At 38.6% G+C, this 27,002-nt stretch overlaps 1 protein-coding gene across 5 annotated transcripts; it reads left to right on the top strand.

Moving 5' to 3' along the window:
- Nucleotides 1-214: 214 nt before the first annotated feature.
- On the top strand, nt 215-25,217 carry ZNF146 (zinc finger protein 146). 5 transcript variants are annotated; one of them, XM_047078181.1, is made up of 4 exons: nt 215-299; nt 10,365-10,603; nt 11,565-11,624; nt 22,632-25,217. In XM_047078181.1, exon 4 carries the CDS (start codon nt 23,388-23,390, stop codon nt 24,264-24,266), a length of 879 nt encoding a protein of 292 aa, XP_046934137.1. In that variant the 5' UTR covers nt 215-299; nt 10,365-10,603; nt 11,565-11,624; nt 22,632-23,387; the 3' UTR covers nt 24,267-25,217. The 5 variants fall into 5 exon arrangements, with proteins under 5 accessions (XP_046934137.1, XP_046934135.1, XP_046934138.1 ...); XM_047078179.1 differs by having other exon boundaries at nt 294-474; XM_047078182.1 differs by lacking the exon at nt 11,565-11,624 and having other exon boundaries at nt 294-474.
- Nucleotides 25,218-27,002: the final 1,785 nt, after the last annotated feature.

Genomic DNA, 27,002 nt, shown 5'->3' with positions numbered 1-27,002 from the left:
GACTCTGGGAAACGTAGTCCAAAGCCAGACCAGACACATGCAAGATGGTGTCCTCATACCTCAGGGCCTGAGTTTGGCCCGTTTGATACTGCGCTCGCGGAGCTTCAAAGACGGACTCCCTCCTCCAAACCTCCCACCAGGCTTGAACTGATTTTTTTCCAAAGCGGGACTACTCACCCCGCGAACCCCATAATCACAGGAAAAGGCAGCCAAGTTCATGTGGGACAGAGTGCTGACCAGCAAAGCCTTAAGGGAAATGTAGTTCAAGGCCGGAAAAGCGGCCTTGCTGTTAACAGAAGGTAATCAAATACCAGCCTGGGCCAGGCCGCGGTGACCGTGTGGGCCGCGTCGCGGAGACTTCTGGGAGCTCTTGCTCGCCATCGGAGTGCGCAGGCGCAGCGCGCCGAGTGGACATTTTGGTCTTTGTCCGCGGGTCAGTCCGGCCCCTGGGTCCACGTGGCGCGAAAGTAGGAGGTGGGATGTGGGCGTCTTGGGCCGGTCGGGTCGGGGAGGTTGAAGGGGAGGTTTCTGAATCTATTGGGGCGCGGCGCGGGGATGGGGAGTGGGTTTTAGAGCTTCTGGCCTACATGTGGGGTGGGGGTGGGGGTCTCTGAGGAGGGTTCGAGCGTGTGTGACCCTGAGTTTGTCCGCAAGTTTGACTGGATGTTGGGATTATTGAGAAACTGTGGGTGCAGGATTGTATATGGCTGCATCTGAGGGGGAGATATAGACCAACACTGAGGTAATACTGAGTCGCACTTCCCTTGTCGAAAGTGCTGGTAAATACGGTGCCATCTTCGCGGAGTATGTTTATTTGAATGTTTAAAGGGGGAAAAAAACTAAGTGGTAAATTAAAAGTGAGTTTTTACATAAAAAGACATTTACTTTTAATTGGAGCAGAATGTAGATCACCGTGATTTCTTATTTTTTAAGCAAACAAGAATATTTCAAAGGCACTTTTTGTTGTGAGGGAGCTGCAGGCGATCTCAAATCCTCTGATCTTCAGGTTATTTTAATAGGGCTACTATTAAGTACTAGACTAAATATCGACGTTACACTTTGAGCAGCAGTGTCATATGATACAGAAAGCCTAGGATTAGAGTCAAGGGTTTGGAGTTCTAGGCTAGGCACAGTAATCCTCATTCTTTGAGGAAAATTTAGTTGTTGCAATGTTTATCCGTTAGTCTGACCTAGATTCGAAGTGTCCTAACTCCTAAATGAATCGAGGTGTTCCCAGATTGAGTGGATTCTGTAAAGAAATAAAGACAATTCGATCTGCAAAGATGCTTTTTCTAAGGAATCCCCACGGTCCTTAGCGTAATAATAAATGAGACTTAAAGTTATTGGGCATCAATTTAATATCTACAAATCGATAGTGTTCAAATAGACAACAGCCAGTTAGAAGACCTAATAGAAGAAAACTATTTACAACAGCAATAAAAAAATTGAGAAATAATGTGCAAAGCTATTAGAACTCTAAAAAGTACTAAGAGGCATAACATGAGATGTTATTTGATACATCGTGTGTTTCAACAGGAAGATGTCCTAAAGAAGCGTGTGTAGATTTAAGTGAATATATTAATTCAGTGTGATCCTAATAATAGTATCTATGGCTTTTTTGGGGGTGGGGGAGAACTAGATAAGCTGATTCTGTACTACACATGGAAAAATAAAGTAGAATAGAGAGTACAACTCTGAAAAAGAAAAGCAGGGTGTGGGGAGGCAGGAGTCCAGTGCTAATGTATTTTTATTTTTTAATTCCAGTATAGTTAACGTACAGTGTTACATGTTTCAGGTGTACAATATAGTGATTCAGTAATTCTGTGTATTACTCAGTGCTCATCAAGATAAGTGTACTCTTAATCCCTTTCAGTTATTTCACCCATCCCCCACCCACCCACCTCCCCTCTGGTAACCATCTGTTTGTTCTCTATAGTTTAGAATCTGTTTTTTGGTTTGTCTCTTTTTTTCCCCTTTGTTCCTTTGTTTTGTTTCTTAAATTCCACAGATAAGTGAAATCATATGGTATTTGTCTTTCTCTGACTTACTTGGCTTAGCATTATACTCTCAAAATCCATCCATCTAATGGTAATGTATTTTAAGATCTAAATCCTCAGAAATTAAAATCGTGTTGGTGTTAGCACGAAGCAGGCCGATGAAGGGAAATTCGGCAACATTTATACTAACTACAAATGTATTTTCTTTTTGGCGTGTGTATTTCACATCTGGAAATTAATCCTACAAGTATACATACCTGCATTTGCTTAAAATGATACGGGTACAATCTTGCTCATTGCTGCAGTGTTTGGTATAGGAAAAGATGAGCGAGCCATCACTAAGAGATTGGTTTGAAAAATTAGATCCACCTATACAATAGAATAATACACAGGTATATGAAAGAATAAGGAGGAAGCTTTCTGTATACTGACACTGAAGTAACTAAGATGCCTGATGTATGGTATGCTTCATTTGAAGTAAGAAGGGGCAGAAATAAGAATATATATTTGAATTTGTTTCCATTAGAAAACTCAAAAGATACACAAGAAACTAATAAATGGCTATCTCTGTTTGGGGTAGTAGTACTGGGATAGGTGGGGCAAGGGCAAATACCCTTTTATGTTTGTTTTCTAAGTATATGAATTTAGTATTTAAAAGTTAAAGTCTTTTTTTTCCTTTAAAGGAGGACATAGGCTGTAGAGCCAGACTGTTAGTTCTTTCCTGTGCCACTTTGCACCTCGGTTTACTTAAGCCTGTGCCTGTTTCTCATTTGATAATAGAGAAAAATAATAGTATCTGATTCACAGGGTGATTGGTTGTGCAGATTGAGGAGTTCTGAGTGCCTGGTGTGTCGTAAGTAATGGCTAAGGGTTAAATAGCAGTATTATTACTATCTGCAAAATAATAGTTCCTTAGAAATAGTACAGCCACTTGTACTATTTCTGGTAGGAATTTCTTAAAGATTCAGATATATAGATGTTCTTTTTTTATTTCCATGTTTATTTAATTTTATTAAAAAAATTTTTTTTAATGTTTATTCATTTTTGAGAGAGACACACCACTGCAAGTGGGGGAGGGGCAGAGGGAGAGGGAGACATAAAATCGAAGCAGGCTCCAGGCTCTGAGCTGTCAGCACAGAACCCAACATGGGGCCTGAGTCGAACCTGAACCCACGAGGCATGAGCGGAAGTCGGATGCTCAAACAGACTGAGGCACCCCAGGGGCCCTTTATTTTTTAAATGTTTATTTTTGAGAGTGAGAGCTCAAGCGAAAGAGTGTGGGGGAGGGGCACGGAGAGAGAGGGACAGAGGATCCCCCGTGATCTGTACTGACGGCAGACAGCTCGATAGGGGCTGGAACTCAAGAACTGAGATCATGACCGAAGTTGGATCCTTAACCTACTGAGCCACCCACGTGCCCCTGTTTTATTTTTTTAATATTTGTTTTTGAGAGAGAGAGAGAGAGAGAGTTCCTGCACACAAATGGGGAAGGGGCAGAGAGAGAGGGAGACAGAATCTGATGCAGGCTCCAGGCTCCCTTTCACCTTGGCTGGAACTCACGAATCTTGAGATCATGACCTGAACCAAAGTCAACCGCTTAACTGACTGACCTACCCGGGAGCCCCTATTTCTGTGTTTAAACTTTTTCTTTTTTTTTAACATTTGAATTTATAACTGGAATGAAGAAGTTAGATTTCTGTGTTCAAGTTATATTCATTCAAGAAAACCATCATTACCTTTTCCTGAGAATGTTCTTTGATTTCTGTGATGGTTACTTTCTCATGGTTCTAATTCAGAACCTCTGATGATATTTATTAAAAATCGCAATTGTGGGGCACCTGGGTGGCGCAGTCGGTTAAGCGTCTGACTTCAGCCAGGTCACGATCTCGCGCTCCGTGAGTTCGAGCCCCGCGTCGGGCTCTGGGCTGATGGCTCAGAGCCTGGAGCCTGTTTCCGATTCTGTGTCTCCCTCTCTCTCTGCCCCTCCCCCGTTCATGCTCTGTCTCTCTCTGTCCCAAAAATAAATAAACGTTGAAAAAAAAAATTGTTTAAAAAAAAAAAAAAAAAAAAAAAAAAAAAAAAAAAAAAAAAAAATCGCAATTGTGACATTTTTGGCCAGAGTGTATCAGAGATGATCTTCAAATTGCATAACATCAGGAGAGACATAGGATATGACGACTGGTCCATCATTAGTGATTGCATTTTCCCCAAAATGTAATCTGTATGGATTTACTTTGGTACCATACTAATGTTCATTTCCCATCAATTTAGCAGATAGGTTTTACTCTGATAAATAATCCTTGGTTAAATCAGTTTCTTCAGGGGTTGAAAAGTGATGATAAAATTTCTTTTCCATTTATTTGCTGACCTCAAATTGTTTCAAATTTTTCTGACCTTTAAGCATCATTACAAAGTGTTCTAGTAACTGCAACGAATTTTCTTTCTGATACTCCTATTACCACAGTTTTAGCTGATGGGCGGTCCTCCAAGCTCCTGCTGGTTCATTTTGATTTGTTGCTGTTTAACTTTGAAACTTTTATGCACTCCAAGCCCACTTTGTACCTTCCCTGTTACATTTGGAATTGGCCATTTCTCACAAGGAGCTCTGGTTCCCTTTATTAGAGGATGGTATTAGAGATGTTCTCATTTCTGCAGGGGTAATGTTCCAAGGCATTTCAGTGATAGAGCTAGAAAATCCATTTTTAAAAATACAGGTTTGTATAAGTTTCTAGTTCAAGTTAAATTGTATGATATTTTTACCTAATAATTAGCTCCTAATTGTATAATAAAAATTTTGAAACATGTTAACATAATTTCTTATTTTCTTTGTTTTATCTTGCAGTATAAGAAACATGGTTTCAAAATAATGTTTCTGGTAGTAGTAGTAACCATGAACAACATACTTCATCACATGAAAAATTTCTTTGTAGCTATTTTTGTTCCTAGACTGTATTCCACTAAAGATGTATAGTTACTTTTTTGTTCTAAAGCCTTTTGAAATAAATTCTTTCTTTGAGGAACTATTTTACCAAGTTAATGTATAGTTGGGTTCATTTGTTTCAATTTGCCTTCCTGTTCAGGGACTGCTTTTTATTTATTTTTTTAAGTTTAATTTTTTTTAATGTTTATTCATTTTTGAGAGAGAGAGACAGTGTGAGCAGGGGAGGGGCAGAGAGAGGGAGACACAGAACTTGAAGCAGTGTCTGATGCAGACACTGTCAGCACAGAGCCCAACATGGGGCTCGAACTCAGGAACTGTGAGATTATGACCCGAGCTAAATAAAGTCAGATGTTTAACCCACTGAGCCACCCAGGCACCCCCAGGGACTGCCTTTTTTTTTTTTTATTTTTTTATTTTTGGGACAGAGAGAGACAGAGCATGAACGGGGGAGGAGCAGAGAGAGAGGGAGACACAGAATCGGAAACAGGCTCCAGGCTCCGAGCCATCAGCCCAGAGCCCGACGCGGGGCTCGAACTCGCGCACCGCGAGATCGTGACCTGGCTGAAGTCGGACGCTTAACCGACTGCGCCACCCAGGCGCCCCAAGGGACTGCCTTTTAAAAAATGGATTTATTTTAAAAAGTAACTAATGGCTAAAGCCAGTAACTACCTGGCTGGCTCAGTAGAGCATGTGACCCTTGATCTTGGAATTGTGAGTATGAACCCTACTCTGGGTGTAGAGATTACATTTTTTAAAATCTTAAATAAATAAAAACTAAAAATAAAAAGAAACTAATGTATTTCTGTGATTCAACAAAAAAATAAATCTCACAGAGATACCTCATCTATTCTGCTCTCCCCCATCACGTTCTTCTTTGTCTCATTCAAGTATAGTTTCTTGTTTATCCTTTAAGTGGATTTTTTGTTTGTTGAGCCACTAGTTCCCTCCTACCCGCACCCTCCTTTCATAAAAGATAGCATACTATACGCATCTTACTCCTCACTTAACCACATGTCTTGGAGATCTTTCTTAATCACGTGGTTTCTTTGTGTTTTTGTTTGTTTTTTCATTTTAACTGCTATATAAATGAGATACCATTTGTGCATTTACCATGGTTAATTCAGTTGTTGGACATCTGTTCAACATTTGGGTTGTTTTCAATCTTTTGCTGTTACTAACTGCAATAATGAATAATTTTGCTGTGTCATTTTGTACTTAATGCAGGAGTATCTCTAAACTAGATTGCTGTAAGTGGAATACCATATAGCTAGGTATTTACACTGCCACTAGCAATGTACAAGAGCACCTTCTCTGCTAGAACCTTACTATTGGAGTGTAGTGTTGAATACTTTTTGCAAAAGGCATAACTGAAAATTGGTATCTCAGTATAGGTCTTATTAAATCCTTTATGAGGGAGGCTGAATATCTTCCATATGCTTAAGGGTTTCATGTATTTTTCTGGGAAGTGTCTGTTCATATCCGTTTCCTCATTTTTCTGTGGGGGTCCCATTTTCTTCTAGTAGCTGTACATTAGATAGGTTAGCCCTATGTTGAATGAGTTGTAATTTTCAAGTTAAAAAATTTATTTTGACATTGTTCATTTATTTTTTTAAAGATTTTATTTTTTTAATGTTTATTCATTTATTTTTGAGAGAGAGAGCACAAGCAGGGGAGGGACAGAGAGACACAGAATGTGAAGTAGGCTCCAGGCTCTGAGCTGAGCCAGGAACCGTGAGATCATGACCTGGAGTGGAAGTCAGACACTGAGCCACCCAGGTGCACTTTAAAGATTTTATTTTTAAGTAATCTCTACACCCAATGTGGGGCTCAAACTCACAACTCGTTACAACTCTGAAATCAAGAGTTGTATACTCTACTGACTGATTCCGCCAGGTGCCCCAAAATGTCCATTCTTAATTCTGCTTTCTTTTCATTCCCTCCTTTTGAGTGACCTTTTCGTTACTCAGTGTCTCTTTTAATTGTTATTTTCTTTTTTTTTTAATTTTTTGTAATTTCAAGATATTATTTAAATTCCAGACTTCACCACTTTAATATATAACATCCAGTGCTCATCACAATAAGTGCCCACCTTAATAGCCATCACCCATTTAACCCATTCTCCCCCCTCCTCTCCAGCAACCTTCACTTTGTTCTCTATAGTTAAGAGTTTTGTTGTTTTTTTTTTTTTTTTAATGTTTATTTTTGAGAGAGAGAGAGTGCACACGGGAGGGGCCTGGGAGCGGGGGGGGGGGGGGGGACAGAATCCAAAGTGGGCTCTGCGCTGACAGCAGTGAGCCCGATGTGGGATTTGAACTCAAAAACCATGAGATCATGACCTGAGCCGAAGTCGAATGCTTAACCGACCAAACCGCCCAGGCGCCCCAAGAGTCTATTTTTGTTGTTGTGTTCTTTATATAGCTTTGTTATTTTATTTTATTTTAGAGAGAGTGTGAGCAGGGGAGAGTGGCAGAGATAGAGAGTATTAAGTGGGCTCCATGCTCAGTGTGGAGCCCAACATGGGGCTCAATCCCATGACCCTGGATCATGACCTGAGCCAAAATCAAGAGTCAGATGCCCAACTGACTGAGCCACCCAGGTGGCCCAGCTTTGCTTCCTTTTTAAAGTTTTTGTCTTTTGGAAAAATCCATTTTGTTTTTATTTCTTAATTGCTTTGTGGCAGTTATTTTTCAGGTGAGTTTGCTCAACTGTTGGAAATTGTGCTGTTTGTTTTCCCTCTTTTTGTTATAGTATCCTTATATGGATACAAACAATTATTTTGTTTACTTATGTTTGTGAGAAATTTTCTGAGACCAGTACCAGGAAAAAGGAAGCATAGGAGCATTTTATGCTTCAGAGCTCACCTGCCTCTTTTAGTGTTAAAAACAAAGGAGTTCCTTACCTCCTCTGGCTCAATGACCCTAACCTGGTTGAAGCCAACTTCTATCTCTATCTGCCTCTTTCCCATAATTCTTCACAGTACTTGCCTTCTAGGATGATATATTCACCTTTAGAAGTTGCTAAATCTGGGGATGCCCTACTCCCAAGTATTTTTTAAGCCTACTCCTTTGCCCACAGTCCTTTTCTGTTTAATCTAGGTCTTTCATCAGTTTCCTTTAGGGTGAGGCCTTACTCATTCAGTAAAGAATTACTAGCTGAAGATTTCTGAGCTTTTTAAGTTCTTGCAACTTCCTATGTAAGCTTCTTTTTTGGTTCTACATGGAATTGGGAGGGGTTTTTTGGTCCCTGGTTTTGTTGTTCATTATTAGACTGAGTTGTAACAGTTCTCACGGCCATTCTGAGAATGAGTATTTGCTAATTATTTCTGAGATCTGTTCTCTCAAAGATTTCTTACCATTGTGTAGTCTTTTTTGCTGTACCTACCATAGTGTTGTAGTTTTACAGCCCCATTATTCTTGATATATTGTATGGTTTTCAGGAGAAGTACTTGAAAGACTCAAAACTAATCAGATACCATGTTCTTTGAAAACCTTTCCCTGCCTCCTCCATTGTTGGTGTTCATAGGATTCTGTCCTTGACTATCTTTTTCATATACTGTGTGTATTCTCTAAGCAGTCACAGTCACATTCTACCTCTGTCTTCAGCAGCACTGGTATTCTGACAGCTGATAAATTGCCATTTCCTTCCTCAGTCTATCTGAGCTCCTTATGTATGTGTGCAGTTGCCTAATGGATATACCTGCCTGCATGTTGCTCAGAAACCTGACACTCTGGATGTCCAGAATATCAAACTTGATCTCCTTTCTCCTGCAAGGTTGTCTTCAGCCAACTCACCTTCTCCTGTTTCTCTCTGTGTACATTAATGTTTAAATCACTTTCTTAGCCTTCCATCTCTGCCACAACCCAGCACAAATTGGTGACCAAGCCTTTTCAACATACATAGTAATAGTGTGTATGTAAGTAGTAACTTACGTTTTTTAGGATTTTGTCTTTTTTTAAAAATGTTTATTTATTTTGAGAGAGAGAGCAGGGGAGGGGCAGAGAGAGAGGGGGAGAGAGAATCCTAAGCAAGCTCTGCACTGTCCTCGCAGAGCCTGACTCGGGGCTTGAATCCATGAACCGTGAGATCATGACCTGAGCTGAAAGCAAGAGTCTGACGCTTAACTAAGTCACCCAGGTGCCCCTGCCTTTTTTTTTTTTTTTTTAACTTATTTTGAGAGACAGTGCATGAGTGGGGGGAGAAGAGCAGAGAGAGAGAATCCCAAGCAGGCCCCAGGCTCTGTGTGAAGCTCGATGTGGGGCTAGATTCCATAACTGTGAGATCACGACCTGAGCCAACATCAAGAGTTGGCTCCTTATCCAACTGAGCCACCCAGGTGCTTCAGGATTTTGCTTTTTTTTAATATGATTTCAACTCTATAGAAAAGTTGGATTAGTTCAGAAAGTCCCATATACTCTCCCCAGATTTACCATTCACTTTTCAGTTTTTTGCTTTATTTGTCCTTCTCTCTCAAAATATGTGTGTATAATTTTTTTAACCATTTGAGACTAAATTGCACACGTGCTTCCTTTGTAAGTACTTCAGCAAGAATTTGCTAAGACCAAGGACATTGTTTTTCGTAACCACGGTGTAGTAACCAAAATTAGAAAATTTTAACATAGACACATTGCTATTACTTAATCCAAAGTCCATATTCAAATTTTGTCAGTTGTCTTAATGTTCTTAAAAATGTTTTTTTGAATGAATGGATGAACATCTATAGGACATTTCTAATATATGGTTTTACTCAGATTATAACACAAAGTAAATATTAGGACTCTAGGAAAACTTTCTGCAACTTTATTCTTGAATAGTGTAAGAACAATTTCCTACATATTGTATCCTGATGATTTAGTTCTAATAGGCATTCGTTGCTGTTGTCATAGAGATGAGTATTAAATTCATGCAGGAATAAGGGCCGTGGTTAAAATCCACTCAGGAGCCCATGTGGGAATGTGGTGCAACAGAACAATAGCAACCAGTCATATAAAGTGTGAACAGCTTTTCTTTGTAAGTAAAATTCTGAGAAATAATTGTCTTTTTTTTTTTAATTTTTTTTTTCAACGTTTATTTATTTTTGCGACAGAGAGAGACAGAGCATGAAGGGGGGAGGGGCAGAGAGAGAGGGAGACACAGAATCGGAAACAGGCTCCAGGCTCTGAGCCATCAGCCCAGAGCCTGACGCGGGGCTTGAACTCACGGACCGCGAGATCGTGACCTGGCTGAAGTCGGACGCTTAACCGACTGCGCCACCCAGGCGCCCCTAATTCTGTCTTTTGTGTCCCATTTCTGGATGTGTGGAAACTGAAATGGTTTAATGAGTATCGCTTTGAAATTCAGGATTCAAATAGTCTTAGTCCCTTTGCTTATATAATCGTGTGCGCTTTAATCTCTAAGGCAAAAGGTCATTACTTCGTTCTTTTTCACAGGGCCGCTTCCTTGTGCATCCCTGGAGACTGCACCTTTTTCATCATTCAGAAGGCCTGGAGGCCCCAGGGCTCAGCCTGAGTTCTAGGATGGTACTTTGGCCCCCAGCATTAATATTCTAGTGCTGTGTCATTTCCCCAATAGCAGGTTATAAACCAACTACACCGTATGTGATCCTCTGTTGGAACAAGAAGACAAACTCTGGACGGTGGAGAACAAAGTGGAAAGGAAATTTGTTCAGGTGAGTGAATGACAAGGCAGGTCACAGTTGTTCAGGCAGCACTGACACCTCTGAAATACTCTTAAGATGTTTTCTTACAGGCTCTAGACTTTAAGTATTTACTTGGTATGAATTCTTTAGAGACCTGAGTTACATTTACAGTCATCATTTTGTTTTTGCTTCAGTACTCTATTTAATTAGATTCTTAAGGGCCAGATGCCCCACTTACCTCTATTCTGGATGTCAGCACTTCGTACTTTATTTGTACTGCGTCTGTGATTGTTCTCTCTTTCATTGATACCCTCAGTTTCATACCTCCTAATGTGTATAGACTCCTTTCCTCATGCAGTGTCTTTTATAGGTCTTAAGTCTTTATGTATTGTCTGACATTTAGGTTCCTTTTTATTATTTCCCATCTTCTTTTATTCTTTCAGTGGTTAAGTGCCTCCAAATTATATTTTACATCTGTAGTCATGCTTCCTATTGTCTTCTTTTCCACCTCCCCCATTATGTATCAACAAACTCCCGCCTCCCTTTCTTCTGCCCCCATATACCTCTTTCAGAAGTTGTTGCCTTAGAAATCACTTCTTTTCGGCTGTGTGTGTGTATGTGTGCATATGAATGTGATGAGTCTTTTTAATGTAATACATGAGCTTTCAAAATTTTTGAACATCCGGGTATACAATGGAAAGGTCGTCTCTTTGACCTTCAGTCTTACAGTTTTTTTTCAAAGATGCAGTTACTTTTAAGAGTTTCACATGTATCCTTCTTGAGGTAATCTATGAATAAACTAGCATGTATTATATATCTGTGCTGTAAATATGAATATATATGTATATAAGCCCTTAGTTTTCCTTTTCATACAAATGGTGGTATGTATTCTATTGTGTCCATAGTTTTGTTTTGTTTTGTTTTGTTTTTTCTGGGAGAGATTCTCTATCAACACATTTATTTAACCTGTCTCCTATTTATGGACATTTAGGTCGTTTCCAGGCTTTTGAACACACAGGTGTTCCTGAGGAAGGAAGAGGAAGACAGTCTTGTGAGTAAATAAGTAAAAATATATATTCTATTAGATGGTGGTGAGTGCTTGGAGAAAATTAAAGTAAGGAAAACCAGCATAGACCAGGCTAGTTGGCCATTATAATTTTAAATCTGTTGGTCAGGGAAAGATCTCTAAGAGGGTGACATTTGAAAAAAAGATCTGGAGAATGTGCAAAGGGGGCATGCAGTATTTGATGGGAGAGCATTCATCCAGAAAGAATCAAAAGTGTTAAAAGCACTGAGGCTGGAGCTTGCTATTCAAGAAATTGACCAGGGCAGAGTACCTGGCACGGAGTGAGCAAAAGGGAAAAGGAATATGTTTGGTTAAGTAACAGGCTAAGTCTTAGACTTTGGCTTTTATTTTGAGTGATTTGGGAGACCATCAAAGGGTCTTGAGCAGAGGAGTAATAAGATCAGAATTATATTTTGGCTGCTGTATAGAGAAAATAAGGTATAGGGGGGCCAAGGCTAGGAGATAAATCAGAGGCTATTACAGAAATCTAGCTAGGAAAATACTAGTAGTTGAGCTAGTGACAAGTCAGATTCTTGAGATACTTTAAAGAAAGAGCTGACAGGATTGGCTGATAAAGTGTGTTGGTTATAAGAGGAAGAGGAATCACTGATAACTCCCAAGGTTTTATCTAGAAGAGAATGAGTTAACATTTACTGAGATAGGAAGACTTCAGGAATTTTGGCAGATCAAGAGGTTTCTTGTTGATTTTGACGTGTCTTCTGATCATCTAAGTCCATATTCATATAGGCAGTTAGATACACAAGTCAGGAATTTAGGGACATAGAAAGTTGTGACCTTCTGTTTTGCTGTACTAATAAGCTACTTTATTCACTGATGGTATCTCTGTATTGTCCTGCTGAGTCCTACTTTTCCTACCATTTTTTGATGCTGGTGGGTCCACCAAATCTTCTGCATTCAGCCTATGTTCCTGGATTCTGTTAAAAACAAGGTGATGATTTGGCCTTGAGGCTGTTCTTTATGTTTTCAGAGAGCATTGTACAAGAGAGCTCTTCCTAAAAACAGCAATGGCAGCTGCCTGCTAACATCCTTTCTCATAAGACATTAGAATTATACCTGTTTCCTACTCTTATCAACAATGCAGTTTCCCCCTTTTTTCCTGTTTTTCTTTATCCTTCACAGATGTCAAAAGTGGGCAGAAATGTTCTTATTTTACCATTTAGAAGAAAGGATCTATTTATGCCATGTTTGAGTCACCCTTGTAGGAATTCTCTCCTACTTGATTGGTACTTTGATGACCTGAGATACTTAAGTGTTTTTCTTGTCTTTGCTTTTTTTTTTTTTTCCCCTCTTACTGGAGGTGGCTCCTAGAACACAGCATTCTGCTTTTCCTCCTCCTCTTTTCTTTTTTTCTTTTTTTTTATTTAAAAAAAAAATTTTTTTTTTCAACGTTTATTTATTTTTGGGACAGAGAGAGACAGAGCATGAAGGGGGGAGGGGCAGAGAGAGAGGGAGACACAGAATCGGAAACAGGCTCCAGGCTCTGAGCCATCAGCCCAGAGCCCGACACGGGGCTCGAACTCACAGACTGTGAGATCGTGACCTGAGCTGAAGTCGGACGCTTAACCGACTGTGCCACCCAGGCGCCCCTCTTTTTTTGTTTTTTAAAGTTTATTTTATTTTTGAGAGAGAGCGTGCACCCACGTGCGGGCAGAGAGAGGAAGACAGAGGATCCAAAGTGGGCTCTGCACTGGCAGCAGAGAGCCAATTGTGGGGCTTGAACTCACAAACCATGAGATCATGACCTGAGCCAGAGTCCAAAGCTTAACCAACTGAGCCATCAGGTGCCCCTAAAGTTTATTTTGAGACAGAGATAGAGCCGGGAAGGGGCAGAGAGAGGGTAAGAGAGAGACACTCAAACAGGCTTCCCACTGTCAGTGCAGAGCCCCATGTGGGGCTCAACCCCATGAACTGTGAGATCACATGACCTGAGCTGGAATCAAGAATTGGACACTTAACCTACTGAGCCACCCAGGCGCCCCTCAGGGCTCCTCCTTTTTATAAATTAAATCCCAGTGAAGACTCATTTATTCTGAAGTTAGAAGTAGCTCTATAGTATCAGTTTTTATTTTGGCACCTCCAGCCTTTTTGTCTTTCCCACCGTAATTTTACCTATTTATAGGATAAACAACTGTCTAACTTGCTTCATTCTTTTTGTGTCAGACAGTGAATTCATTAATGTAATACCCAAATTGGAGATTTCAGTTCATTATTTTCAGGTCCAAATATTACCTAAAACCAATTTCATAAAATGTCTTGGTTGTTTCTTTGCTTAGGGTCCTTGAGATAGGGTCAGCCAAGACTTTAAAAAGATACACTTCAATATAATCAAGAGAGGACATATTAACTAACCGTAAATGTAAATGTGAACACATTTTCTCCTCTTTATAAAATGCTTTGAATCTTGGCTTTTGATTATGAAATGTTTTACCTCTTCAGGTCTTACTTATCATTTAAACATGTTCCCCTTTTATTGATCTTCCCTTTGTCCATCCTATCTCACATTTTCATGGAAATTCAAAAGTCCTGAGTAAATTCTTAGATATTTTTATATTTTGATGTCTGGAGTCTGTATTATAAACGTGTCGAGGGGTGCCTGGGTGGCTCAGTCAGTTAAGTGTCCACCTTCGGCTCAGGTCATGATCTCGCGGTTCATGAGTTTGAGCCCCACGTCAGGATCTGTGCTGACAGCTTGGTGCCTGGAGCCTGCTTCAGATTCTGTGACTTCTCTCTCTCTGTGCCTCCCTTGCTCACATTCTGTCTCTGTCTCTCAAAAAATAAATAAACGTTAAAAAAAATGTTTTTAAATGTGTTGAAAGGAAGGCCCATGTTCTTTCTGTTTCCAGTTTTGATTAAATATGAGATACTTGTTAAATCTGTGAATTGTGGGAGGGTTGTTACTATTTATCAATTCTTTTTCAGTTTTTGGCTTAATAAATATTTTCAAATATTAAAAACTTTTAAAGAGGAGTTCATCATTCTCCTATATACCCACTATGTAGATTCAGTAATTATTTTGCCATGTCTGTTGTATATGTGTGTCTATATTCCTGTGTATGCATATTTACATATGCTGAAACATATGACACTTCACCTCTAAAAAATTATGTATTTTCTAAAAAGAATGTTATCTGTCTACATAACCAAAATATCATTACTCCTTAGATGGATTAACCATAATGCCCTAATATTATGTAATAATCAGTCCATATTTAGATTTCCCCAGGATCTCTAAAATACTTTTTGTTTGTTTATTTTTTGAGAGGGAGAGGGAGAAAGGGACAGACAGAATGTGAGCAGAGGAGGGGCAGAAAAAGGAGGCACAGAATCTGAAGCAGGTTCCAGGCTCTGAGCTGTCAGCACAGAGCCCCTTCCACTCTGTGAGATCGTGACCTGAGCTAAAAGTTGGCTGCCAGTTGAACCACCCAGGAGCTCCTGAGGCCATTCTATTTAAAATTGAAACTCGGGGCGCCTGGGTGGCTCAGTCAGTTGAGCGTCCGACTTCAGCTCAGGTCATGATCTCATGGTCCGTGTGTTCGAGTCTCGTGTTGGGCTCTGTGCTGACAGCTCAGAGCCCGAAGCCTGCTTCGGATTCTGTGTCTCCCTCTCTCTCTGACCCTCCCCCGTTCATGCACTGTCTCTCTGTGTCTCAAAAATAAATAAAACATTAAAAAAAATTTTTTTTTTGTAAATTGAAACTCTACCCTGTTCCCTGATTTTTTTTTTTTTTTTCTCCCTAGCACTTAAAGCTTTTTAACAAACCAACTCCTTTATCTGTCCACTAGAATGTAATCTTGATGAGGATAGCAAATTTTTTCAGTTTTGGTCAGTACTGTTTATCCCTAGAGCTTAGTAATGGGCCAGAAAGAAAAAGGTATTTGTCGAATGAGTAACGAGAAATGTTTGGAGTAGCAGTTCTCAAAATTTCACTTTTTTTCAAATAACAGCTTATTTACATAAAATTCACATAATACAAAATCCATCATTTTTCAGAGTGTACAATTCAGTGGTTTTAAGTAATATTTGTAAGTTGTACAGTCATCACTACTAATTCCAGAACATTTTCATCCCTACAGAAGGAATCCTGCTACCCATTAGTAGTCACCTTTACACTCTTACAACTTGAGGAGCACCTGAATCTTAAAAGTTCTCATAGCAAGAAAAAGATCTATGTATGTGTATGGTGACAGAGGTTAACTAGACTTATTGTGATCATTTTGCAATATATACAAATATCTAATCATGTTGTACATCTGAACCTAATGTTATGTCAATTATACCTCAGTTTTAAAAATTAAAAAAAAGGTTAGTGGTAAATTTTATGTCATGTGAGTTTTGCCCCAATTGGAATAATAAATAGACTTGAGGACCTTATGGTTTGTGAGGATTTTAGTGATATTTACCTTATTTAAAAGTAAAATTGGGGGGCAAAGCTGGTTAAGTGCCCAACTTTGGCTCAGGTCATGTCTCCGGGCTCATGAGTTTGAGCCCCGTGTTGGGCTCTGTGCTCACGGCTCAGAGCCTGAAGCCTGCTTCAGATTCTATGTCTCTCTCTCTCTTTCTGCCCCTCCCTCATTCATGCTCGCTCTCTCTCTCTCTCTCTCTCAAAAATAAACATTTAAAAAAACAGTAAAATTGAGAAGCTTTAAAAAATGTATTTATTTAAAAATAATCTCATTACATATAAACCTAAATTATATTTCTTAATAAAAATAATTTTCCAAAGTGAAAAAAGTTGAGTGAGAAGAGTGACAGATGTTTTTCATATCTGTAAGTATCTTTAATGTCTGGTTTATAGAAGATAGCTAGATTCTCATTTCTGCTCTTATAACATGTTATTTTGGTTAAAGTGTACAACAGAATTGTGGCTTCACACAAATGAAGTTAGAAAGGAAGAAATACTTCAGTAGGCATCTTTTCAAATAATTGTGGATATTCTTTGGTACTATGCCAATATGTGACATAATTTTTCAAGATTAGCTACAATATGGAATTTGAAACTCTGTATTTTTTTGTTCTCTTAGATAGTCTTTTGGTCTGTGTTAAAATTTGAGTGGATCTCTTACCCATGCATGACTTCTGTAACATCATGCATTTGTCAATTGAGTTATACAGATCTTTGAAATATTTGATATTATCTTATCGAATATTTGATATATGGTGTCTCACCATATAATATCAAAACATATTTGTTAACATCACCACCAGTTTCATTAGAAAAGTCTTTTAATATTGGGAAGTTATCGATCTCATGGTGGAGAATACAGGTTTTCCAAAATTCTAATGAAAAAATGTTTGTTTTTGAGAGGGAGAGAGAGAGTAGGAACAGGGGAGACAGGCAGAGAGGGGAGGACAGAGGATCCAAAGCAGGCTCTGTGCTGACAGCAGAGAGCCCGATGCAGGGCTCGAATTCACAAACAGTAAGATCATGACCCAAGCTGAAATCAGACGCTTAACTGACTGAGCCACCCAGGCGTTACAAATTTCTCATTTTGGTTGAAAATTCAAATTTTGTTGTGCTGTCAGTTGTTTTCCTTGAAATGGTTGTCTCAATTGGTTCTGTCTCAAGAAAGTACCTGCTGAATAATACCCAAGTCTGAATAACCGTAATTTGTAAGGCAGTCATTAATTTATTAAAGTTAATTAATGGTGCTCTATGAAAAAAGTGCCCCGTGAAATAAAGTAAAAATGGTGCTCCATGAAACAGGTGCCTAGTTTACTCATAACTTAAATAACTTTAAGACATCACCTTCAGGGGCGCCTGGGTGGCTCAGTCAGTTAAGTGTCTGACTTTGGCTCAGGTCAAGCCCCATGCTGGGCTCTGTGCTGACAGCTTGGAGCCTGGAGCCTGCTTCATATTCTGTCTCCATCTCTCTTTCTGCCCCTCCCCTGCCTGTGCACTGTCTCACTCTCTCTCAAATACAAATAAACATTAACAAAATTTTTTTAAAGACATCATCCTGAGACCACTATCATCCTTTCATGTACAGCAGAAGTATATGTGCACATGTATAGAATGTTATTTATCATTATACTTTGTTTCTTTTCATGGAATTTATATTTGTCATACTTTGCTTGGTTTTCTGTACTTAGCACAGACTCCTTTGGAGACCTTAGAATAGTTAAAAAGCCTTCTAAAACCTAGTTTCCACATGGCCAAATGCATGGAGAAATTTCTTTCCATTTTTTTCCCATGGAGATTTACTTGTAGAATTTTTGTCCTCCTTCTCGAGGCTGAACTGGCTGTACTTTGACCTGATAGCTCTTATCTTGTTTTTCGTCACCATTATCAAAGACCTTTTTTCATTGTTTTTCCCGTATTATAACCCCTCTTTTATGGATTCTGTATCTGTTGCCTTCTGTGTGTACTTTTAGTGGAGCACATCTAGCAAGATCCTCAGGAAAGGTGCATTGAGGTAAAATTTTTTAACATTTGCATATCTGAAAAATGCCTTTTCCCCTTTAGATTGGTAGACTAAGCTTAGAATTTTCCTTCAGAATTTTGTCTTGTAGCTTCTTGTGTTTCTGTTGAGATATTTGGTGCCGTTCTATTCGTGTTCCTTTGGGTGATAATATATGTGTGTGTGGTTGGGTGATATGTGTACCTATATATTGTAGTTTGGTTTCTTTTAATTTATGTTCCCTTTTTCTTTTGAAAAGTCTTGGTGCTATGTCTAGGTATATGCATCTTTTATTATTCATCATGCAAGGTACTAAGTGTGTTCTTTATTTTTTATTTACTTAAAAAAATTTTTTTTAATGTTTATTTTCAAGAGAGAGAGAGCGAGAGCGCGCGTGAGTGGGGGAGGGGCAGAGAGAGGGAGACACAGAATCTGAAGCAGGCTCCAGGCTCTGAGCTGTATGCACAGAGCCCGACGCGGGGCTCGAACCCACAAACTGTGAGATCATGACCTGAGCCAAAGTTGGACGTTTAACCAACTGAGCCACCCAAGTGCCCATAAGTGTGCCCTTTAAGTCTAGAGATTCATGACATAGAAGAGAGGAAGTTTTTTTGTTGTTTTTTTTAATGTTTCCCTCTAATCAGTTTTCTCTTTTTTTTTTCTGGAACTTACTTCACTCAGCTAATATATTGCCTTGGTTTATGCTCTGAATTTGTCTTTTTAAAAAAAATTTCTTAAAGTGTAATTGGCATACATTATATTAGTTTTAGATAGATGTATAACAATAATTTGATATTCATATATACTATGAAATGACCATCAGAGTAAGTTTAAGCCATACAGTAGTTCCCATGCTGTACATTACATTCTCATGACTTATTTTATAACTGAAAATTGTACTTTTGACCTTTTTCACCTATTTTGCCCACCCCATCTCTGGCAACCATCAGTCTGTTCTCTATGAGCTTGTTTTGTTGTTTGTTGGTTTGTTTAAGAATCCACATATAAATGAGATCATACATTATTTGTCTTTCTCTGACTGACTTCTTTCACTTACCATAATGCCCTCAAGTTCATCCAGGCTGTTGCAAATGGCAAGACTATTCTTTTTTTTTTTTTTAATGGCTGAATAATACTCCATTGTATATAGGTACCATATTTGTCTATTTGTTCATCTATTGATGGACATTTAGATTGTTTCCATATCTCAGGTATTGTAAATAATGCTGCAGTGAACATGGGAGTGCATATTTTTGTCTTAGTGTTTTCATTTTTGGAGATATTCCCAGAAGTGAAATTGCTGGATCATACGGTTCTGTTTTTAATTTTTTGAGTAACTGGCATTGAGTTTGTCATCTTTTTTTTTTTTTTAAGACATTGAATTTGTCATCTTTTTTTTTTTTTTAAGATTATTTTTAAGTAATCTCTACACACAACGTGGGGCTTGAACTCACAACCCAGAGATCAGGAGTTGCATACCCACTGACTGAACCAGCCAGATGCCCCCAAATTTGTCTTCTTAAAGCTTCTACCAGGAAATACTTACCATTGTGCTTATATTTCATTGGCCAAACAAGGTAGGTGGCCATGCTTGAGTTTACTAGGGTGAAGCAATATAATCCTTCTGCATTAAGATGACCCTGTTATTAGTGAATAATACAATCTACCTTCCCACTCTCCATCTTAAGATAAACGGAACTTTTTGTTTCTTGCTTACAGAACCTTGTTATTGTTTCACTGATAAAATATCTTCTATCTGATTGGCTTTAGGTTTTGTTGCTGTGTGCTGTGCCTTACCTTTATTTCCTCAAACTTTCTTTATTTTTCTTCTTTTTTTTTTTTTTTAATGTTTTAAGTTTACTTATATTTGAGAGAGAAAGAAAAAATGTGAGTGGGGAGAGGGAGAGAGAGAATCCCAAGTGGGGTCTGTAGTGTTAGCATAGAACCTGATGTGGGGCTTGATCCCACAAACCATGAGATCATGACTTGAGCCGAAACTAAGAGTCAGATGCTCAACCAACTGAGCCACCCAGGTGCCCTTCTTTTTCTTTTGATGTTGATCTGTCTTATTAGTAGGGGTTCCTCAAATGTGTGGAATATTGGCTGTACAGTCATATTTAAGACTGATTCATTAAGATTATCATAAGCTCTTTAATGCCTGGGTGCTTTTAGTCATCTGGTAGGTTTCAGTGAATCAAAAGTAAAATGCAACTGTTCCTTAAGCAGCCTGAGGTGATCTCCAAAAATGGTTTGCTATTCACTTGACCCAGAAAACCCTACAAAATCATGCAAATCAAGAGGTTCAAACCTTTGTGTTCACTTTAAGAACACCTGTGAAACTGCTGAGGCCATCAAGGGTATGCATATCAGAAAAGCCACCAAGTGTCTGAAAGAGGTCACTTTGCAGAAGCAATGTGTGTCATTCTATCACTACAATGGTAGAGTTGGTAGGTGTGCCCAGGCCAAGCAGTGGGGCTGACACAGGGTCAGTGGCCCAAAAAGAGTGCTGAATTTTTACTACATAAGCTTAAAAATGCAGAGAACAATATTGAACTTAAAGGTTTAGATGTAGATTCTCTGGTCATTTAGCACATCTAGGTGAACAAAGCCCCCAAGATGCAACATAGAACTTAACAGGGCTCATGGTTGGATTAACCTGTGTATGAGCTCTCCCTGCCATATTGAGATGATCCCTACTGAAAAAGAGCAGATTGTTCCTAATCCAGAAGAGGAGGTTGCACAGAAGGAAAAGATATCCCAGGGGTGCCTAGGTGGCTCAGTCAGTTGAGCATCCAGCTCTTGATTTCTACTCAGATCGTGATCCCATGGTTCGTGAGATTGAGGCTCACATTGACATTGCTTGGGATTCTCTCTCTGCCCTTCACCTGCTCATTCTCTCTTTCTCAAAATAAATAAACTTAAAAAAAAAAAAAAAGAAAGAAAGTAAGTAAAAGATACCCCAGAAGAAACTGAAGAAACAAAAACTTAATGGCTGGGGAGTAAATTCTGCATAAAATAATGCAAATAAAAGTTTAAAAAAAAATGTTGGGCTTCTGGATGGCTCAGTCGGTTAAGCATCTGACTTTGGCTCAGATCATGATCTCATGGCTTGTGAGTTTAAGCCCCATGTCGGGCTCTGTGCTGACAGCTCAGAGCCTGGAAGCCTGCTTTGGATTCTGTCTCCCTCTCTCCCTGCCCTCCCCTGCTCTCTGTCTCTCAAAATAAATGTTAAAAAAAAAAATTCAGAATTCACTACTCTATATAAAAGAAAAAAAATAAAATGCCACAAGGTGCCTGGCTGGCTTAGTTGATGGGCGTGCGACTCTTGATCTTAGGGTTGTGACTTTGAGCTTCACATTCGGTGTAGAGATTACTTAAAAATAAAATCTTAAAAAAAAAAAAAAAAAAAGTAAAATGCCTTATGGACCCAGGATCTCTGAATGATTATACTGCTTTACACAAACCCTGCTGGCCAGGTCCTTTGTTTTAGCTTAAACAAACAAAAAAATGACTACGAATGACAACCATCTTGGAAGGGTATCCTGCTGAGGTTTTTCATGTGCCTTTCAGGTTCTCCTGGTATATTTACCTGGTTGACAGCATTTTTTGGCATTAGCTGCAGAATATCTTGGGACGTTCCCCCATATTATGTGTAGATTTAATCCCATTGATTTCTGTGTAGCACCTTTCCCTTGTCCTGTCATTTGCTGGGTGTCCTGGATTCTGGAGCTTCTCTGAATAAATTTCTGCATCGAATAATTTCCATTCATACAAAGGAGTGGTCTTTTGTCTTCCTGACAGGGAAAGTAGTGCTCCAGTGGCAACTTACATGATCTTTTTTCCAGCTACCATCCTTTATTCCTTCTTTTGAGGTACTTGATTCCCTCCATTTCCTGAGTCTTTCTGATATTTTGTGGCATAAATTGGCTTACTTGACATCGGCATCTTCTTCTGCAGCACCTTTATATACTTGAACTTCCTCAGCTCTGCTGCGTTGAAAATTTTCTGTGTGCTTTTGTTATTGGAAAATTTGTTGATGTCTGTGTATACTGATGTCTCTGATCATACCTTTTTTTCTTGTGAGCTTGTACCCTTGTCTGTTTAATGAGATTTTGGAAGGAAGCAGTTACTGGTTAATTCCTTCCCTTTTTTTTAGGTATCCTGGGAGACTTCCTCAATTTTATGTCATCTTTTTATCCTACTTGTTAATTCTTCATTGTTTGTGACATTCAATTTGCTGAGCTAATTAATGGGAAAGATTATTTTTCAAGAGTAATCCTTAAGCTTTGTGTGTTACTTTGAACGTTAATTTTCTGTGAAGATACCTCCACAAAGGTTTTCTTCTCAAAAGTTACTTGGTGACATTGGTCATGAGGCTTTTTTCTTACTGTGAGATGGGCTTCCAAAGTTCATCCCACAGCACAATCCATAATTTTATTACTAGTAATGGGAAAATTTATAAATAATGATAATGTAAAGCTAACATTATTGAGTGCTTATCATTTGCAGCCACAGTACTAAACATTTTATACATTAACTCCATTGAATGATGATTCTTTGTACTCCATTTTAGAAGAAGCCTGAGAAGATGATGAGCAGATAGAGAGGCAACAAGATTTGGGAGGCAAGTTGCATCCATCTCCAGTAAAGTACAGACTGAGGAAAAAAAGCAGTGAACTAAGAAAATTGGAAGGATACTTCTTCTGATCTCAGACCTTATATCTTTAAGGAAACACCTTTTTCAACTTACCTGGAAAGAGTGTGAAACAAAATTTAGACTTAATTGTGAGGGAAGTTGTGTAGGGGAGAATCATTAATTTAACTAGGAAATCCTGCCTATGCTTGCTCCTTATGCTAATAACCCCCTTTAAATGTAAATCAGTGTGGAAATGTCTTCAGTTAAAACCATTTGAACTCCATAGAAAAACCCTATGAAATTACTGAATGTGGCAAAACTTTCACTCACATGTCACACCTCATTAAATGTAGAAGTCAGGCTTAAGAGAAACCCTGTTCTAAGGAATACTGAAGAGCCTTTAGCTAGATGACAGATCTCTGAGCAGAAGAAAATTTTTTACTGGAGAGAAACCAGTGAATATAACAAAACTTCGTTGATCATTAGAAAATTTGGACAGAAAGCTTTTAAATGTACTGAGTATGATATAGTCTTCTCTCGAACTTTATCCCTTCCTCTATATTTGAAAGGTCATACACAGAGAATCCTTACAAATAAAAATATGGAAATTCCTTCAGCCAAAAGTAAATCCTAATTCATCAAAAAATTCATACTGGAGAGAAACCTTGTGAATGTGGGAAAGCTTCCATTCAGATGTCACACCTCAGTCAGCAGAAAATTTGTAGTGGGGAAAACCCCTTTGCCTGTAAGGTATGTGGGAAAGTCTTCAGCCACAAATCAAATCTTACTGAGCATGAACATTTTCATAATAGAGAGAAACCTTTTGAATGTAACGAATGTGGAAAAGCCTTTAGCCAGAAGCAATATGTTATTAAACATCAGAACACCCATACCGGAGAGAAGCTTTTTGAATGTAATGAGTGTGGAAAATCCTTCAGCCAGAAGGAAAACCTTCTCACCCATCAGAAAATTCACACTGGAGAGAAACCTTTTGAGTGTAAGGATTGTGGGAAAGCTTTCATTCAGAAGTCAAACCTCATCAGACACCAGAGAACTCACACAGGAGAGAAGCCTTTTGTATGTAAGGAATGTGGAAAAACCTTCAGTGGCAAATCTAACCTTACCGAGCATGAGAAGATTCATATTGGGGAGAAACCCTTTAAATGTAGTGAATGTGGAACAGCTTTTGGCCAGAAGAAGTACCTCATAAAACATCAAAACATTCACACTGGAGAGAAACCCTATGAATGTAATGAATGTGGAAAAGCCTTCTCTCAACGAACATCACTTATCGTACATGTGAGAATTCATTCAGGTGATAAACCTTACGAATGCAATGTATGTGGAAAAGCTTTCTCTCAAAGTTCATCTCTTACTGTGCATGTGAGAAGCCATACAGGTGAGAAACCCTATGGTTGTAATGAATGTGGGAAAGCTTTCTCTCAATTCTCAACCCTTGCTCTGCATTTGAGAATACACACAGGTAAGAAGCCTTATCAATGTAGTGAATGTGGGAAAGCTTTTAGCCAGAAGTCACACCATATTAGACACCAGAAAATTCATACTCATTAAAAAACCCTGTAAATATCTTAAAAATTGGAAAGTGTGCATCAGTTTAAACCTCATAGCACATCAGAAATGATCATACTGAAAGAAGATATCACAAATGAGGAAAACAAAAGCTAAAAAGTTACTGGACACCATGGAATTTATACTGAAGAGAAAGACATTTATATGATAAAAATCCTGGGCCCCCAGAAAAGCTGATGGCCTAGGTAATGCTGAAACTTTAGACACATTTCCACCAAACATGCTTCTTATTGCTGTCTGCATTTATCTGGAGATCTTCACCAATGTAATCAAAATATAAGTTTTAAGTATTGGCAAGGAAGAGACTTTTATGGTATTGATTTAGTAGAACAGAAGAGATTCTGGAAACACCTATGCATCTATTAAAATTTAGAATATGATAGAAATGGCAATAGGAGGTGAGAAGATAATGGGACTATGTAAAAAGTGATTTGGAGGTAATTTGTTCTCCAAGGAAAAAACAGACCATGAACTATAAACAGAGGTAAGAACCAAGAGGATAAGAACAAGAATATAAGCTGTATACTGAAATGGTTATGACCTTGGGAGTAGGGAGACATTCCTTATAATAAGCTCAAAAATTCTCTGAATTTCTATGCTTAGGAAATATGTACCAGTCTGCTTACTGTGGCATGATTTGTAGTTAGCCATAAGTTGGAAACACCTTAAATGCCCATTGGGAACAAAATGGAAAATACTTATGATGGAATACTGTATATCTGTAAAATTTAGCAAATGAGATCTATATTACAGAGAAAGATCTCAAAAATCATGTTGAAGGGGGAAAATGAAGTTGCAGAATAACATATATTACAATGCATTTTGTAAATTTTAACTAAAACTTTACTCACAAAATTCAGTACTATGTATTGGTAATGGATAAATATATGTATGTATGTTTTTAAAATGTTTTTGAAATGGATTGGAAGGATACAGACCAAACTCTTGATAGTGGTTGCTTGTGAAGAGTGGAGCAGGGAAGGGGATGAGTGTGGGAGGGAGGGATGGGATGGGGACTGTTTAAAGGGGGGGTTTCATTTTTATATATAAATATCCATTTCTCTTAAAAACTAAAGACTGCAAGTAAATATATCAAAATACTGGATAATTCTGATTGTGGTATATGGATATCTTGTCTTATTTTTTGTACTTTTCTGTATTTTTAAATTTTCTCAAAATTAATAAGAATGGGGGTGAGGATGGGAACACTGTACCTATAGAAATCATGTTCTAATGGATTCATTCCCAATCAAGTACTAAACTTTTTATAGAAAATATTTCTAAAATTTTATCGATGAGTGGATGGACTTGCTCTCTATGTAATATGAAATTATCTATTTTATTAAAATTAAAAATGATCACATAATCCAAATCTGCTTTGTTTTTACATGTTAATGGCGTACACTGTATGGTCTGTCTGTACATTTCTAACATTTTGCAACATCATGTGAGCTTAGAAATTTTTAAGAACTTTTAGTTAAGGGTACATGCACATACTTTTTATAACATGTCTTTTTCAGGTAAACTGATCTTGGAATATCAGTTTTCCTGTCCTGTACATTTCCAGAAGAACAGCATATGCATCAAAATTTAAGGTTTTTGGGATGCCTGAGTGGTTCAGTCGGTTAAGTGTCCGACTCTTGATTTCGACTCCAGTCATGATCTCACTGTTCCTGAGATCAAGGCCCAGATCAGGCTCTGCACTGACTGGAGCTTGCTTGGGATTCTCTCTCTCTCCCTCTCTCTTTGTTCCTCCCCCACTTGTGCTCGCTCTCTCTCTCTCTCAAAATGAATAAACGTAAAAATATATGTAAAGTTTTTTGGGGCACCTGGCTGGCTCAGTCAGTAGATCATGCAACTCTTGATCTCAGGATTGTGAGGTTAAGCCCCACGTAGGGAGTAGGGCTTACTTTAAAAAATAATTTAAAAAATTGTTTTTGATTGTTCCATTTTTTTTATGTTTATTTTTTTAAGAGAGAAAACATGAGTGGGGGAGGGGCAGAGAGAGGGAGATAGTGCATCAGAAGCAGGCTCTGTGCCGTCAGTGCAGAGCCCCTGCTGCAGGGCTCAAACTCCCAAACCAGAAGACCATGACCTGAACTGAAGTCAGACACTTAACCAGCTAAACCACGTAGGTGTCCCTGATTGTTCTATTTTTAAAAAAACCATTCAACTTCCCGAGCTTTCACTTGGGGTATGTTAGATTTGAAAAGCTTGCTTGACACCACTAAGGGGAAATCAGAGGTGACAACTCACTTTGGAACCCTAAGCCTTCAGATAGTATTAATGATAGTGTAGGATAAGATTACTCAGGGAAAGCATATGTTTAGAGAAAACAAGCTTAGTTTGCAGACTTGGCACTCCAACGTTTAGAAGGCATGGAGAGGAATGAAAAGTAGTCAATCTGCTATACTGATGAGAAAGGCAAATATCAGGATGCCTGGGTGGCTCAGTTGGTTAAGCGTCCGACTTGGTTTCAGCTCAGGTCATGATCTGGTTCATGGGTTCAAGCCCCACATCAGGCTCCATGCTGGCAGTGTGGAGCCTGCTTGTGATTTTCTCTGTCTCTGTTTGCCCTTCCCCCCACTCATGCTCTCTATCCCTCTATCAAAATAAACATTTAAAAAAAAAAAGGATATCTAGAGTTTGGTGTCTCAGAAGCCAAGATGTCTAAGTGTGTGAAGATAGTCATTCTGTTGATTGCTTCTACAAAATTGA

The sequence above is a fragment of the Lynx rufus genome, unplaced genomic scaffold (genome assembly GCF_022079265.1).
Source record: "Lynx rufus isolate CCGP_SWC_20201006 ecotype Redwood Valley unplaced genomic scaffold, mLynRuf1.p SCAF_16, whole genome shotgun sequence".
In the NCBI taxonomy this organism is placed as follows: domain Eukaryota; kingdom Metazoa; phylum Chordata; class Mammalia; order Carnivora; family Felidae; genus Lynx; species Lynx rufus.
Note: the sequence above shows the minus strand (reverse complement) of the source record. Positions and strands in the feature narration are given on the sequence as shown.

What these genes read in the sequence shown, in the direction of transcription:
- ZNF146 (XM_047078181.1), top strand. Translation starts at nt 23,388, where the DNA reads ATGTCACACCTCAGTCAGCAGAAAATTTGTAGTGGGGAAAACCCCTTT.